This window comes from Camelina sativa, chromosome 1, assembly GCF_030686135.1.
Source record: "Camelina sativa cultivar CO46 ecotype springtype chromosome 1, ASM3068613v1".
Classification (NCBI taxonomy): Eukaryota; Viridiplantae; Streptophyta; class Magnoliopsida; order Brassicales; family Brassicaceae; genus Camelina; species Camelina sativa.
Window position 1 is genome coordinate 5,311,232 of NC_141880.1, and position 16,698 is coordinate 5,327,929.

General features: G+C 37.1%; 4 protein-coding genes across 11 annotated transcripts; 3 read left to right on the top strand and 1 right to left on the bottom strand.

Moving 5' to 3' along the window:
* Positions 1–3,080: 3,080 nt before the first annotated feature.
* On the bottom strand, positions 3,081–5,609 carry LOC104777818 (uncharacterized). Its single transcript, XM_087451691.1, has 9 exons — positions 5,416–5,609; positions 5,181–5,325; positions 4,963–5,065; positions 4,800–4,859; positions 4,510–4,572; positions 4,181–4,381; positions 3,974–4,088; positions 3,671–3,882; positions 3,081–3,465 (listed from the first exon to the last, which is right to left on the bottom strand). The coding sequence occupies exons 2-9, from the start codon at positions 5,300–5,302 to the stop codon at positions 3,373–3,375; spliced, it is 969 nt and encodes a 322-aa protein (XP_087307817.1). The 5' UTR covers positions 5,303–5,325; positions 5,416–5,609; the 3' UTR covers positions 3,081–3,372.
* A 152-nt stretch (positions 5,610–5,761) lies between these two features.
* LOC104777827 (uncharacterized) lies at positions 5,762–8,053 on the top strand. 4 transcript variants are annotated; one of them, XR_015558103.1, is made up of 6 exons: positions 5,777–6,071; positions 6,265–6,458; positions 6,691–7,075; positions 7,301–7,416; positions 7,506–7,652; positions 7,771–8,053. XR_015558103.1 is itself a non-coding variant. In XM_010502156.3 (5 exons), the coding sequence occupies exons 1-4, from the start codon at positions 5,979–5,981 to the stop codon at positions 7,626–7,628; spliced, it is 795 nt and encodes a 264-aa protein (XP_010500458.1). In that variant the 5' UTR covers positions 5,762–5,978; the 3' UTR covers positions 7,629–7,652; positions 7,771–8,053. The 4 variants fall into 4 exon arrangements, 2 of the variants coding, with proteins under 2 accessions (XP_010500458.1, XP_010500466.1); XR_766336.3 differs by having other exon boundaries at positions 5,783–6,071; positions 7,822–8,053; XM_010502156.3 differs by lacking the exon at positions 7,301–7,416 and having other exon boundaries at positions 5,762–6,071.
* A 321-nt stretch (positions 8,054–8,374) lies between these two features.
* LOC104777861 (E3 ubiquitin-protein ligase SIRP1) lies at positions 8,375–10,151 on the top strand. Of its 4 annotated transcripts, none has more exons than XM_087451708.1 (3): positions 8,378–8,686; positions 8,996–9,740; positions 9,835–10,151. In XM_087451708.1, exons 2-3 carry the CDS (start codon positions 9,014–9,016, stop codon positions 9,891–9,893), a joined length of 786 nt encoding a protein of 261 aa, XP_087307834.1. In that variant the 5' UTR covers positions 8,378–8,686; positions 8,996–9,013; the 3' UTR covers positions 9,894–10,151. The 4 variants fall into 4 exon arrangements, with proteins under 4 accessions (XP_010500491.1, XP_087307834.1, XP_010500500.1 ...); XM_087451707.1 differs by having other exon boundaries at positions 8,484–8,686; positions 8,989–9,740; XM_010502189.3 differs by having other exon boundaries at positions 8,375–8,686; positions 8,989–10,151.
* A 1,866-nt stretch (positions 10,152–12,017) lies between these two features.
* On the top strand, positions 12,018–16,391 carry LOC104704627 (uncharacterized). Of its 2 annotated transcripts, none has more exons than XM_010420681.3 (3): positions 12,018–12,345; positions 13,265–14,001; positions 14,081–16,391. In XM_010420681.3, exons 2-3 carry the CDS (start codon positions 13,282–13,284, stop codon positions 16,151–16,153), a joined length of 2,793 nt encoding a protein of 930 aa, XP_010418983.2. In that variant the 5' UTR covers positions 12,018–12,345; positions 13,265–13,281; the 3' UTR covers positions 16,154–16,391. The 2 variants fall into 2 exon arrangements, with proteins under 2 accessions (XP_010418983.2, XP_087307842.1); XM_087451716.1 differs by having other exon boundaries at positions 12,154–12,757.
* The last annotated feature ends 307 nt before the right edge of the window (positions 16,392–16,698 follow it).

A 16,698-nucleotide genomic window follows, 5' to 3' on the forward strand; every position in this document is an offset into this window, starting at 1 on the left:
AACCCTTTGAAAAAACATCTCTAAAAATTAGATACTCTCTAGCTAATACAAATTACTGATCATCAAGAATATAAAATATTAATGTATTTGAATGTTTAGATTTTTTCTAATAAGCTCAGAAATTAAGGTTTTGATTAACCTAGGTAAATAGATTCTCTTTGTGCAAAAACAAGTGATATGCAGTATTATATGAAAAAAAGAGGGACGTGGTTTGAGGAAGAAGACCCACTTGCACAATATCGACCTGGTTATGGTAAGTTGATAGGAACCATAAGTTTCTAATTTTAGTACTTACTAAGAAATAAATCTCGAGAAAGAAAAAATGTGTAGAGAAAGAGAGAGAGAAGATAGAAAGCGATTCTAGTAAACATTTTTAAAAGAAGAGAGGAATCTTAACATTTACGTGTATCCCTAGTTATCCCGACAGGTACTCGAAAGGGCACTATTTTATAAACATTTATAGAGTATTAATTTATTTATAAAACAAGTAATCGGTAAAAATATAGAGACCTTAAGTTCTGCATATATTTGACAAAAAAATATTGTATACACACACAAAAATGAGAACGTGGAATCTCAAAGTTATCGAAAAGATCAAAAAGTCCTTGCTCGAGTAGGTCACTTGCGTGGCCGTACATATTTTTATATTTTCATTATTTTTCAAAATATTATTAATACGATATCAAAGTGACAATGTGTCATATGTAAAGTAAACAACACATTATTGAGAAAGATAACGCAATATGTCATATGTAAAGTAAACAACACATTATCGAGAAAGAAAACGGAATATGTCATATATGTGATTTATGAAAAAAAATTAAAAAATAAAAGAGGAAGCAAATTTGTCATATCACATTGTTCTTTATATTGCTTTGTCCATCAACGTCATGTTGTTATTTCACGTAAAAATAATTTCGGATGCCTATACAAGAAAATGGATACTTGGGGAAAAGGAGTAAATGGGTACAATGTGATGTCAGTTGGTGGAGTGGCAGATCGATGGGATTTTCACTGCTCTTTTGGCTCAAACCCCTATGCCTCATGTGCTTCCCTCTATATATATTTTTTTTTCATGCTGAAAATGATTTTAATGGAAAACTTTTATTGGAAAACCAAATTTGGGGGTTTTCATGTTATTGTGTTTTTGCATATAAAAATTGAAGCTTGAAACTTAATGTGGCAGTAGAGGAAACAAAATAGTAAAAAAAAAAGGTATAAATTGAAATTTAGGTAAAAATTACACAAAAACGGTGCTAATACTGAAGTAGAACTCAGCTATATGTCATTTATAAGGTAAACATTGTTTATAAATGATGTTTAGGGAACTTTTTCGCGATTACACAAACACTGTACGTAGATTAAAGTCTTTGTTATATAGTATATAGTTTGACCAAAAAGGAGATAAAAATAGTATCATGTAAAATAGTAACAACAAGTTAAGACCTAATTTTCTCTCTCGCCGCCTCTTGAACATACAATTTTTACGAAATTTTTGACCGGCGCGTGGCGGCTCATATAACACCGACGTCAGTCACCTCCTTTAGTTTGTAACTTAGTTTTCAGTCCTTTTTCTTATTCTATGTGGTTGTGGAAGCATGGAGTTTTGGCGATGGAGATCTGATGATTTTGAATTCCAGATCTAGTGAGATTTTGCCTTTGATTCCAGTTTCTTCGGATCTGATGGTTGCTGGTGTGCTTGGGTTGTCGGTTTGTTCGCGATTCAAGGAGTGGAACATTGTTTAGGCTGAGTCATGTTCGCTGGTTCACTTGTTTTGCTAGCAACGACCTTTCTCTCTTCCTTCATCCTCTCGGTATCTCGTTCGTCTCTACTGTCTTCCTTTTTGTTTCCCCTGTTTGCTCTGTTCAGATTGTAATCGTTTAAGATCTGGTATCTTCAGAGCTCAGGTTTAGTAGATTCACTTGTTTGGGCTGTAGTCTCCCTCGTTTGGGCTAAGTTTCTCTTCCTCGACTATTTCTCTTTGTTAGTTTGGGGTTGAGTTTTGGTTAGGTTTGGATCAGTTCATCTAGTATTAAGCTTCGTTTAAGTTTAATTACTTGGTTGTTGCTTCAAGTGGGTCTCGATTATCTTACGGTTACATCCCGGGAGACCCTTGACAAAACACTTATAGAGAAAGTTGTATCTTATGCGGAGAAAACCAAGTTTCATTATCTTGTTATGGCCATTTGTGTTGAAGCCCGTTATCATCCTTTGGTATGCGGAAAATCCTTATGGTTTTTCGAAAGCTAAATCAGTCTCCAGACAAAATGTTTTTGGTTTAAACAATGTATCTGTAAACTCCTTTCCTCCTCTAGATGTAGGTTATGAAAAGATCATTGTGTCTTTGTAATTTCATTCTCGTCTTTTATCTTGTGATTTGTAATATTTCTCAACTATGTTATCAATATAATCCTTTTTAGTGAAAAAAAAAGAAGTAAAATATAAGTGTAGGAAAGATGAACCGAAATTAGAACCGTCGTTTTCGATCGTAATGATTCTTCAATTTGTACTACTCTCTCTTTGTGGAGAGAGAGAGAGAAGAGAGGTCTCTAGACTTTTTCAATAGGTCCATGCAGGGACCATATAAAGGACCCCCAACAGAAGATGAATTTGCGAAGCACTGATTCATAGAACAAATTTACGAAATAGTAAAACAAAGAAATTTATGATAAACTGTTAAGTGGTTATTAGTATAGTATATCAGTATATGACAACGAACATATTACGTATGCTAAACTAAATATAAAGTGTGTGTATGTTCTAATATGTGTCCATCAATTCATCCGTAGATCCACAAATTGCAATTATTGCATGATCGATGTGAGTACATATATAAAATTACCATCTACTGTACATCTATGCAATTTCTCATGAATCATAGTCTTATTTACTTTCTCTTTAACCCAAAAAAAACTATACAATGATGGAACACATGTCCTACCACTCTGTGACTCTTCACTCTACTGACATCGGTGTCCAGAGTTCTCCCACGAAATCTATGTCCAAATCCCCAAATTGATATGCATACGATACCACAAGATCACTGTTGAAAATAATTTCTATGTAAAGAAACAACAAATTTCCTGAAAAAGAATGTAGTCCGTCCAGTGTCTCTCTGGTTTTTCCACTCGGTTCTCCATTATTAATTTATAACGTTTAACAAAGACTCACAAACAAGATGAATAAATGTTTACAAGGGGATTTTTTTTTTTTTTTTTTTTTTTTTTTTTTTTTTTTTTTATGCAGATTCTGTTTTTAAAGTAATGTAACGAATCGACATCGAAGTACCTTTTCACAATGCGCACTATGCACAAGAAAAGACTCGTCAAAAGCAAAGCAAAAGGTGGGGATGGCTCTTAAGGGTCAACAGCTTAAGAATCTTGAGGAGTCTCGAATCTAGTCGGTGTATCGATACCCGCCATACAGCAAAGTCCACTGATCAAGATGAGAAGAAAAACGATTCCCTGCAAAAAGAAAAAGAAAAGGACGAGACATATAATCAGAGGCTTTGAAGATATCAACACAAGACTGAGTGAAATTAGCTTTCGACCTAGATATGACCCAGATCCTTTATTACACTTGTCAATTTTATGAATTCATAATCTTGGTTAAGAATGTTGAACACCAAATTCAGAAGCATAACCGAGACTAAAAAGAGTAACTTCTTACCACTAGTATGCCCTCCAAAAGGGATGACTTAAATTTGCAGAGTTCATCACAACCAGTAGTAACTTCAGGAGTGCTGTTTCCTTTAGCAGTTTCAGCCAGAAACCTTTGGAGAGTTTTGTAAGATGTGTACCAATAAGGATCAGAAACATAAAGAGCTGTATATTTACTGCCGGATTGTTCTACAGAATTAACAAGTTCGGAGATGCTTTCACCTGCAGCATAGATCAATGAATTGCTTCAGTTCTTTCTTTTCATATAATCTATCAGTTAGTATTCTTTTACAATGATGTTCTTTCCACTTACGCTCTGAATGAGATTGGCCAGCTTGACTTTTTGATTCTTCAGATCCCTCGGAACAAAGCACAACTAAATCAGTTTCTCCTTCTTTCCTTGTTTCTCTTCTAGCAAGCAAATGATCCTGCCAATTATTTATGAGTAACAAGAGAGTGAAGGAAAGGTGTGATATCATTGAGCAGGCATGGGAATAGGGAAAATACAAACAAGTATTACTTTGAAAGACTGCCGGCCTGATAGTTTCTGAATAGACCCATCCTCAACAAAGCATGAATCTGAGAACACGATATTGCTGACTCCTACATTGTTGGGGCAAGCTTCGTTAAGCCCTGAAAGCAACAAAGTCTCCATTCTTTCTTCCTCTGGCGCAGCAATAAATGGGAATGCCAGCGAGAAGTTGGAAGCTGTAAATAGTTTCTGTTGAAAAAAAAAGACTTGGATGTTAGAGTATTGTAGAGACTTAAACAAACAACTGGGTCAGAGATCTGTTCCATAGAAGCAATATCAAAATTCCACTGATGAAGAAATGAAAAACTTGCACTTACATTCAATGTATTAACAAGGGTAGGGTCAGAGTTCCTTCTTGAAGAAACATCAGAGGAGAGTAACTGAAGGCAGAAGAGAATGTAAATATTAGAATTCTCATCATAGAGCAGATACGCTTAATTTCTTGCAATAGTAAAATACACAAGTTTCTTCACAATATCACAACAAGAAACTAAAGATCCAGATGATTATTTATGCTAATGTTACAATGAGCTCTTACATCATTCACTCATACTAGAATTGACATAATAGATCTTGATCTTTCACAGATAATCTTTTTTTTCCTTACCTCTCTGCCAATGAACACAAGTGCAACATCAACAGGTTGCTCAAGTTTCTTCTCCGAGCACTAGACAAAGAAACAGTAAAATGAGAATGAGAAAACCAAATGACATCCAGTGAGTTGTAGAAACTGAAAAAAAAAATCATAGGATCATTAGAAGAAGCCATACCAGAAAATTTGACCAGCCTCCTTGAGTGAACACAGAAGCTACAAGATCTTTTGCAGATATGACCTGATAGTTTACAGCCTGATCCAACTCACCATTAGCAGACCTGATTTTGAGAATCAAATTCACCAAATTAAACAAGTAATCTAAAGCCACAGTTACGAAACAAACATCAGATATCACAGCTCTATCTACCAAATTTAGAGAAAGAGATGCATAACTGGAGATGAGGAGACCAGAGGAAAGCAGGAACTGTGTTCGGAGAAGCCAATCCAAATTCAAAGAGAGAGGACACAGAGAGAGCCACAAACAACGCCACCACACCAATTTGAATCTTCATCATCTTCGTCGTCAGATAAAAAAATCCTACCGGAGAAACAAAAGAAATCAATCGGACAATTCATCACGCCGCACGAAACGATCAACAAATCCAAAAGTACATAATCACAAACAAACCTAAAGAATCTGAGATCGTTTCCAGAATTTGACGGATCAATAGATTTTTAAAAAATATATATATAAATCAAGTCTCGAATTCAATGGAACGACAGATTCATAATATCTCTCCGATCCTCAAATCTGGGCGACACATATGAAGATGAGTAGAGGTCGACGACATGTCAGGCGTTAAATAACGTCGTTTTTGCAACGAAAAAAATCAATAACCAACAAAGATAACCGGTTTTGGTTAAGTTAAGATAAGAACCGGTATACCGTCTTGGGCTAGATTAGGCTTTTACAAAAATCCAATACGGCCCAATTTCTTCAATCCGTTTAGCGTCCGTGATCCGTATCACTGAGCAAGAAACGGAAACGCGATCCCGCCAAAGCTTTTACTCTCTTCCTCGGAAATTCTCAACGCGTCGTTTGCTTCTCTCTTGCGTCATCTGTGATTCGTGCGACGGGGAAATTGCGATTCAACACCAAAATCTTCGAGCCTTTTTTTTTTTTGTATATAATGAAGAGACATCGGAGTAACAACAAGTAACGAAAGCTGCAGCGAGGTTGAGATTTTGACGATGATCTGTGTTTCGTTACGAAATCGAATACATAATTGGCTTCGCGACTATGTTAGGCTCCAATCTTTCGTTGTGATTCTTATTTACGCTCAGGTAATTCCGTAATTTGCTTTTTTTGATTTCGCGTTTTTTTTTCTGTTGTTTCTCTTATGAATGATTCATATCTATTTTGGGGGCTAGGGTTCTTTGATTCCTTTGTCGATTTTTTTTGTTTTGTTTCGTTTATTTGTGGTTATAAGTAAAAGAAAACTCATATTGATGAATGATTTGTAACGATTGGTATCAGATTGGGTGCGCGTTGATCGGTTCACTAGGGGCATTGTACAATGGAGTCTTGCTAATAAATTTGGCGATTGCGTTATTTGGGTTAGTGGCAATCGAGAGTAATAGCCAGAAGCTTGGCAGAACCTATGCGGTTCTTCTCTTCTGTGGCATTCTTCTTGATGTCTCATGGTTCATACTCTTCTCCAAGGAGATTTGGTATGTCACTATCCTCTTGTGATCATGATGATCATATATTTGGTTTCTGTGGCTTTGTTTAATTTGCAACACATAATCTATTTAACTGTCCTGAACTTGTCTTTATTTGCTCATTGTCTTTTTTTGAAATGATATGATCATTAAATCTTTGTTATGTCCTGTTCAGATTCTGTAGAGAGCCACTTATCATCTGCTGCCTTATTATTGACAAAAGATTTGATTATCACTGTAGGAACCTTTCTTCTGAGATGGATCAAGCCTTTTACATCTTCTCTGTGAAGCTCGCTATGGCTATGGAAATTGCTGGGTTTGTTGTGAGGATATCGTCTTCTCTGTTATGGTTTCAGATTTATAGGCTGGGATCTTCTGTTATAGACACTTCATTTCCTCGTCAATCAGATTCAGACTTACGAAATAGCTTCTTAGAACCTCCTATTTTCACTAGGCAACGTTCACGTGATCCAGAATCACGAAATAGCTTCTTAGAGCCTCCTGCTATACCTAAGCCACGTTCACGTTCTCATGAAATCTTGGGAGATTCTGCTGACGAACCAGCCTTCTACACTCCTCTGCTTGATGGCTGCCAAAGCAATATCACTACGCCCGATATAACACAGGTCTTTCTATTTTCTACCTATTATTCTCTTAAGTAGTTTATGTACTCATTGTAGATGAGGTTTTACACTTCTTCAGTTATTTGTCTATGACTTTTTACACTTCTTCAGTTATTTGTCTATGACTTCTGAAATGCGTTTGCAATGGGTTACTCTGCCAAGATCTCGTTAGTGGATGTGAATACCCTTCATAAATAGTTTTTTCTGGCTCTTCTGTTGAAACTGCAGTTGATGCAATATTGTGAGAATTGGATGAACCATCTTGAAAATAACTATGCCTTTTAGCTCTTCGTCACTCTAGTCACAGAGAAACAAGAGTCGTACAGCTTTGATAGTACATAACAGTATGCTGCTTCTCTTGTCTCAAGCACTCCTGTAAAACTTACACAGCCATAGCAAGTAGGTTTTCATCCTTTTGTGTATCCTTTTGTAGGTGGTTAAATATCATTCAGCTGGAGACATTTACAAAGGATCCCCATCATCTGCTGCAGAAGCCTCTCGAAATAAGTCTCCTTTCTCCAGATCCTTGGAGGCGCTTGATTCAAGTCTCCGTTGATACAACATCTATTGACTATGGCCGGTATTGTACTAAGCCTATTTTTTCTGGTTCACACATTCAATTATATAGACATAGAAAGAAGCCTTTAAGGCCTCTAACTAGTGGAAAATTGCAAAGTGTTGACAATCCTACTTTGCAGCATTTGCTCTTCTTAGCTTCTCAGATTTGCCTGGTAGTTTCCAATTCGCAGGAAGATAGCTTTTGGATAGAGGAACTTCAGTCAACAATCGAAAGGCATTCAAGAACCATTTGCCTTACATCATCACTGATTTGACCCAGAGAACTGTATAGATACGGTGTGACATATGGAATAGGAATGTACATATCAGCATTCTTTTCTGTAAATGAAAAATATTAAAATACATTCTTTTGAGGTGAATTGGAAGATTAGTATAAAGATCTTCTTTTCTTTTTAGTCCAAACATTTGGTATTCATCGTAATTTAAAAGTTTATGCAGAGTGAAGCAAATGGATTGACAATTTCAGATTTTTAAGTAGCAACATGATTTGCCAATGGTGAAATATTACTGTAAAAATCCTTAAGAAAGAACTACCAGCTGTTTTTTACACATGATGATGAGTCAGGGTCATCTCTGATGTATATAGAGGGGCGTGGCATGGGGCCTGACGTTGAACGACGAGCAGCCCAAAATGTGGAACTGCGAAGTTGCGTAGTAAAATTACTAATTAAATTAATCTGGCCCAGTGAAAATAAAATAAAAATGATATCGTGCAAATTAATTGTTTGACACTTTGACCTAAGAAAATCGAAAACTTATCCACGTCTGACTTTTGCTGATTAAGAGAGAGAGATTAGATTAATACTCCGTTTTGAAAAAAAGGGGTCAAATCAAAGACCCAAACCCAAACCAAAGAAAAAAACAAAGTCTGCGTGGATCTGCTGCCGTTTTCATTACCCACAAAAATCTCCGCTCGACGATGACGATGATCCCACTCTGCTGAATATTTTGGGTGTCGCTCTCGATTGTTTCCTAGTCTTCGTCTCTTTTGGATTTTGGTACTAGTCTTGCTTTTTGTTTTTGGGGTTCGAAGAGGTAAGTGTTGTTTCGATTCCGCTGTTTTTGATTTTTCTGGGTTGTGTTGTTCGAATTTCCTAGTTTGGAATCCCTAATCTAACAATAATATCATCCGACGAGCGAGATTGTCTATAATGAGTAGTTAAACGATTTGAGTTTTTTTTTTTTTAATCTGTTGATTATAATTTTTTTTTGTTTTTGGCTGTGGTTTTGATCAACTAGTCTCTTGTTGATTCTAGGGTTCGATATCGTTTCTGCATTTTCATTTGGTTTAAAAATCTTTCAGTGCTTTTTTTTTTTTTTTCATTTGGCTATTTAAGCAAGCAGAGAGTTTGTGGTGCTATTATGGAAGATGCAACAGAGACGACGACGTATTGGTGGTGTCACGTGTGTTCTCGATCGGTGAATCCAGTGATTGAAGGCGAGATCATCACATGCAATTTCTGTCAAAGTGGATTTGTTGAAGAAATGGATGATAACAATCATCTTCAAGATTCCGCTGATGATGATGATGATCATCATCATACTGCGGATTCTCTCTGGGCTCCGATCTTGATGGGGATGATGAACAGTCATCATGACCAACAACATCAGGAAGACTCTGAATCTGTTGTTGAAGACGAAGATGATGACAATGATGATGATGATGTTGAGAACAATGATGGAGAAGAAGTTGATATAAATAGACAACTTGAAGCGATTAGGAGGATAAGGAGTAGGCACTCAGCTGCCATTTCTAATCTGCTTCAAGGGATTCGAGCTGGCTTATTGGTAGAATCCGAGACTAATCCTGATAACAGCGAGCTTGTTACCTTGATCAACTCCTTTAACCAAACGATCAGTGTTCATGAAGACTCCATCGACACCATAACTTATGTGGCTTCTGGACCTTTGGGTGACTATCTCATTGGACCTGGGTTCGAGGCTTGGCTTCAGCGTTTGGCTCAGAATGATTTAAACAACCGGTACGGGACACCTCCAGCTACTAAAGAAGCGGTTGAGGCGCTGGGGGTTGTGAAAATCGAAGATGGTTTGTTGCAATGTACTGTGTGTTTGGATGATTTTGAGATTGGTATGGACGCTAAAGAGATGCCGTGTAAGCATAAGTTTCATAGCGACTGCTTGTTGCCATGGCTTGAACTTCATAGCTCGTGCCCTGTGTGCAGATATCTGCTTCCTACTGGTGATGATGATGGTGAGCCAAAGACCGATGGAGAAGCTTTGAGAAACAATGAAGAGGATATCAGTATTGATTCTGTGGTGGTGGGCAATGGATCATCATCACCAGACTCAAGTTCGAACAATTCATCAGCTTAGTTTACTAAAAACTAAGGCTCACAATTTGAGTCAAGGTTACTTGAACAGAGGATCATTTGAGATCAGTCATTTAGTATTTTATGTTTATTTTGTTGCCCTTAGTTTTCTCGAATTTGGTAGAAAATGGATTCTCTGGAATTAATTACAACATTTTCTTGCTGATTAATTGTTTCAAATTTCTTCCTGTTAGTTCATTACAAAAACCATGAAGACTTACAACTAGATTAACCAGTGTTTAAAATTGTTAACTTAATGCAGAGTCATCCCAATCTTCTTTTGAGCAGAAGACTTGATCTTGTCTCTATTACGATTGTTTCAAATCTCTTCACGCGGCAATTTGGAAACCTTAGAATTCCTTATAAAAAATGAATAAAATAGAAGGAAAATGTCTACCAAGTTAAAAAAAGAATACGTACAATTCGAAAGCGATCTGTTAGCATTATATAATGAACCATAGTCGTATGTTTGATTTGATATAAATACACATATTTACTGCATAACTAGTCTGTGCCATTTCAACACAAAACTATAAGAAATGAAAGGGAAGTTGTGGTTGATCAGTTCGCTTTTGGTTCTCTCTTTGGTGATTTCATCGAAGACAGTCTCAGCTCAACCAGACAAGTTTCGCAAACTGAGTGAGTAATTTTTGGTGTTTTTACGGATACAGGTAGTATCACTAATCTATATATCATCTATATACGTATGTTACATAAAATCTTATTAAGTTGTAGCATACCAACAATAAAAAGGAATCAACACGTAGTAATTTGCAGAATGACCAATAATTGGTTTGAGAATATGATGCAGTGGTTCTGTAATTTCTGAATTGGTAGAGTGATTCCACAGTTTCGAACTGTTTTCTCAATAACACAACTTTACGGAAGTGTGTTATATGTTTTTTCTCACTTCTTTTATTGAATTGGTCAGTTGAAAAAGAAGAAGAAGGTATTTTTCATATCATCTTTTGTTTAACGAGGGGCAACAAAAATTGATTCCTTGATTTTTTTTTTATTTTTTATTTTATTTTTATTATATATATATATATATATATATATATATATTCGTATTCAGCTGATTCTTGTTTTATATAGTAAGAAGTTGGATAACACATGTGCCAGTTTGGATTTATGCTAAAATTATATGTTGGTCCTTATATTTTCTAGAAGAAGGTTTAAGAGCGTCGATGAAGATCGGAACACCTCATAGTGAGTCGCCACCAGGAAATGGATGTAACAACAAGTCACATCCGAATGGTGGATCTTGTAAAAAGCCCCCGCGAGGCTATGGCAATTAAAAAGACCAGTTTTGTAAGTTAAATGTACAAACATCAAGATTTCACGTCAAGTAGACCAAACTAAATTGAGTGATATATAATTTGTGTTGTTTGATATAAAGTTGTAAGAAAATGGCAATAAAAAAAGATTGGATTAAGACAATGTGGGTGTTTTTTTCATGGTAAACAAAATGTGGGTGTTTTTTTTCCATGGTAAACAAAGTGAGCTATAACATTTTTTGGATGGTTGTACCTATATATATAATTCAAACATGACAATTATTTTTCCCCCTATATTATTATGGCTTTCTACTTCTATCATATGAGAGTTTGAAAATCATCTTGGGTTTCACATTATCATTTAAAGTGTTGAAATCGTTTATTTGGTAATATGCATGCTAATTTAAGAATTTTTCACTCCCATTTTATCGGTATATTTAGCAAATTTTCATCTATCTATTAGACAAAAAAAAAAAATGAATACTTTCATTAAGCGAAATTCCCCTTAAAGTTTGGGTCACATATAGATATAATTCTTACAATATAGTTAAGATATTATAAATCTTTTTAACCTAATACTTTGGTAAACATTGTATATTAGGTTTAAATGTTAAATAATTGATTAGAAGTCTAGTATTGAACGATATGAATTTTCACACAGGATAGATAAGATTAACAGAGAACACAAAACACGTCCACAACTTTCTTTGAGTCTCTCTATAAAGAACACAAAACACTTAAAAACTGAACACAATAAACACTTTAAAACCCTATAAAGAATAGCCAATAGAAAAATCTCCAAAGTGCATCTTAAAAAACAAAAAAAAAAAATCTTTATATTCGACTAACTCCTCTCGTATACTTCTCTCCCTTATTGTTGCCCCATTCTCCTCCCAAAGACTTCGTGTTGAAAGAGCGACCAGAACTCTCTTCTCTCTCTCTCTCTCTCTCTCTCAACAAAACACGAACAATTCTTCCTCCTCTTTTGTTCTTGTTTGGCAACTCCAGATTCTCACAGTGCTACCACAATCTCCAACATTGCACAAAAGTTGAGACATCTCATCATAAACTAAGTTAACAACATCAGGTTATCAAATCTATATTATATCATCTCCTCTCCTTTGGTTTCATCTCTTATGCCGTGTTTGGCAATTCACGTTTTTCGTGTTTGCTTTCCTCTTTCTGGGTCTTCTTGTTTCAGCAACGCTAACTGCTTTTATTATCCCTATAAATCGAGAAACTTTACAATCGGGAGATTGCTGAATCCTCCTCCTTTTATTAACATCAAAGTACCCATCTTTTTGTTGTTGTGTGTTCCATGTTTTTTGTCGTAAAGGTTTCGACTTTTGCTGCTTCTTGTTTCATACCATTGTTGATATGTTCGTCTACTCTCGTGGGTTAATCCGTAACGAGATCATTGAGAAATTACATGCCGTCTACGCTACAACTTTTGTTTGTATTCGGGATCGATGCTTTTATGGGCTTTGCTTTTTGATCAGGTCTGATTAGCGAATCTGGGTCTGTGTTTCAACTTAATTTGGCTCTCAAAACACTTTATCTTTTTCCTCCGCTTCGGTGCTTTTGTGGGGGGGTTTTTGCTCTAATTTCTGTGTCTGTTGTTTGTTTCAATGATCAAAAGAGGTGAACTGAATCGAATGTATTTGTTGGTATCTTTCAATTTCTTCCACGATTCTCAAGTTGTTGAATCTTCAGTTTTTGATACTGTGATCTGAAATATCTGAGCTTTGTATTTTACCCCGTCGTGTTGCTCTGGACAATGTATGTATTTGGGTTCTTCATACTTAGGATAATGAATTTCTTAGTCCCATCTTAAATCATTGTGTGTGTTTCTTGGTGTCTGATCTTGTACGTATCTGATTTGCCGGGTAAATAACTATGATTGATTTCTCTTTGCTGTTTGATTTAGATGTTGTTGATTTTTACAATTTTTTCAACAGTTTTGAGACTCATTACTGAAAATGCAGCTATTTTGCTCTCTCCTTCAGGTTTCACTACGTTGAGCATGGTTCTTCTGATGGAAGGGGAGAATAATATCATGGATGAAACAGCTGTTATGGAAGATTCCTATGATGATGGATTTTCCTGTGGAGATCCACAAGTTGAGCCTCGTGTTGGAGATGAGTTTCAGGTCGAGATTCCTCCTATGATGTCTGCATCTGAGCGTGCTGTGTTTCTTTCCACTCCTGTTGCTTTGGATGATTCTTCATATTCCTTTCTCGTCGGACTACCTGTCCAAGTAATGTGGATTGACAAACGTAGAAAAGGAAAAGGAAACGGAGATGAAAATGTTGACATGAACCAATCTTTGAAATCTTTAAGAGCCAAAAAAAGCCGTTGCTCTGCCAAGAACAGAGGCAAGAGTGACAAGAGTTCTGAATCCAAGAAGCAAAGACTGAATCTTGAGGCTGTTCCTGCAATACCGTCCAGTTCTTGGGAAGATGTTGAGGTGGCTAGCTTTGTTCTTGGTCTGTATACATTTGGGAAGAACTTTACTCAGGTGAAGAGTTTCATGGGGAACAAAGCAATAGGAGAGATTGTGTTGTTTTACTATGGGATGTTCTACAACTCTGCTAAGTACCACAGTTGGTCTGAATCCCGCAAGAAGCGGAACCGGAAATGTGTATATGGAAGAAAGCTCTATTCAGGTTGGAGACAGCAACAGTTGTTAACCCGTTTGATGCCTTCTATTCCTGATGAAGCTCAGAAGCAGATGCTTGTGAATGTGAGTCTCTTTCACATCTTGATGCGGAATTTGTAACCACTATATATATATTTTGTTCACTGATCTTACTATTTCGCAGGCCTCAAAGTCATTTGCTGAAGGCAATATCACTCTGGAGAAATACGTAAACACAGTGAAGAATCTTGCGGGTCTCAGGCTTCTGGTAGACGCCGTGGCGATTGGTAAAGAAAAAGAAGATCTCTCAATTCCTACATCAACACCAATGAAGACCAAACCATGGTTTACGGTTTCTTCAAAACCTTCTTCGGTCACGGGCTTAGGGGATTACAATTCACTCACATCTGCTGGCATAATAAAACAGTTAACTGGCGGCTGTTCACGTATGAGCAAAGCCCGTTGCAATGATATATTCTGGGAAGCTGTATGGCCGCGTTTGCTAGCCAGAGGATGGCGTTCAGAGCAGCCTGAGGACCAAGGCTATTTAAGATCTAAGGATTACATTGTTTTCATTGTCCCTGGCGTGAAGAAGTTTTCAAGACAGAAGCATGTCAAAGGCGATCATTACTTTGATTCCGTCAGTGATATTCTAACAAAGGTTGTTTCAGAGCCTGAGCTTCTTGAGTTTGAAACAGGAGGCGAGATCAGAGAAGCGACCGCTAATGAGTTCGTTGTTGCAGAGAACTCTTCTGACCAATCAGATGAAGAGTCTTCCCCATCTGGTAGTCAAAGATACCGTTACCTCAGGTCTCCATGCTCTAACCGTGGAACTCTGGGAATGAAATTCACTGTTGTGGACACTAGTTTAGCTGCTGGAGGAGGGAAGTTGTGTGAATTACGAAATCCTCATTCAGTGTCTCTAGTTTCTGAGCCAAAGACTCGACTGGGAGATAAAGATTCTTCTGCGCCTAAAATTTCCCTGGAGAATCAGAATGTGGAAAAGTCTCAGGTGAGGCCTCTAGAAGCCAAGAACCAAGTAAATGAGCAAATGCGATTCACGATTATTGATACGAGTGTAGACCACTGTGGAAAGGTATCTGGGTTTAGGAGATGGAGACATTTACCAAGTGATGATGACACAAAAAGGGGTTATGTAGGGGCTGATTCTGCCATGAAGGAGGAGAAGTCTTTGGGGAAGGTTAAGGATCCATCAAAGAGGTCGAGTAAGCACAGGTCTACTCCTCGAGCGGAAAGTAACTATCATTCAGTAAACTCTGCACCATATTTAAAACGCAGACGGCTCAGTGCTTGCATATCAAGAGAAAGTCCAGTGTCCAAACATTTACCGGGTGATGATGACACAAAAAACACTGTTTGTCTTAAATCAGAGCAGCAAGATATATGTGCAGTCCAACACCAAAATAGCACTTTTGAAGAGATGAATCAGGACAAAGAGACATATGTAACCAAGTTGTCGGTTGAGCATATGAACTTAAAGTCTGATCAACCAATGAAGACTGGAACTGGGCCGTCTTCTCCGCTTGTTGAGATCCACGAAACGTCAGAGATTGAACCAAGTGGGTTAAATTCTATCTCTGGTGTAGACAAGCACTGTTCTCCAGAGAAGATAAGAACACCCCAAAAACACATTTTTCCAGAACAAGAACCAAAGAGGCTCTGTGCAGTGTCAGAGTCAGAAAAGAAACGTGCTTCCAATGATATGGAACAAAAGCAGGCAGTTGAGCTCCCTTCTTTATCAGGCTCAAATACTAATAGATGTTCTTCCAATGATCTGGGAACTACTCAAGAACTGGGTTCATCTGAACGACAACACGACCAACAGATTAATACAGATGGTCCGAGAAGACAGAGCACAAGAAAACGACCATTGACCACCCGGGCTCTGGAAGCTCTTGAATCCGGATTTCTGACAACCAAGAAAATGAAAAGCACTAGTAAACCAGAACCAAGAAAACGTGAAAGTTCAACGAAGAAAAAGCGGTCTGCTAAAGCGTGTAACAGAAATGGGAGTGCAGATTCGGAGCACAGAAGAGAAGATAGAAGCAGTTTTGTAAAGAAAGCACCAGTAAGTAAGCCCTTGGATCAGATAGAGGATTCAAAGCCTAGCTATCTTCTCAGTGAAGCAAGAGCTGAGAGTAAGGCTCTTGATCGAATACAGGATTCAAGGCCAGTCCTAACCGAATACCCTAAACTTCCACCGATTGTTTTGAAGTTTCCATTCAGGCGTGGCTAAGGAGCTTCAGGGACTTAAGTCTGAAAGTTTTTGACCGTTGGGGTGTGGGAAGATTGGCCTTGCTGAAGAATAAATGTGTATAGAAGAGATGTTTTTACAAGGTTTTATTCCATAATCTTTGCTATTATTATTATTATTTTCACTGTTAGTCAGAAGTAATGTTTCTATTATTGGTTTGCTTGGGAGTTATTTAAAAAAACTTTTCATATGGACTAATAGTAATGATGGTTATTTAACATGATACATACAGTCATAGATACATACAAATCCTGAATTGTAGTAGTCTAAACTAAAGTCACAACAATGAATTTTATACTGCTATACAAATCTTGACTGATTGAAGTGCAGCTGATTTGCTGCCTTGTCCAAGTTATGAGAGACTGCTTTGGTTGGGACTTGGGGTCCTCGAAACCAAGCTCTGCTCCCAATCTTTTGCAGCCATAACGTAGGAACCAAATTCACTTTACACTCTTTAGAGTTTTGGCTTAAATTCTTTGGATCCAAGACCAGTTTTTGAACCTCTTTGATGGCTGGAGCTAGCTGCG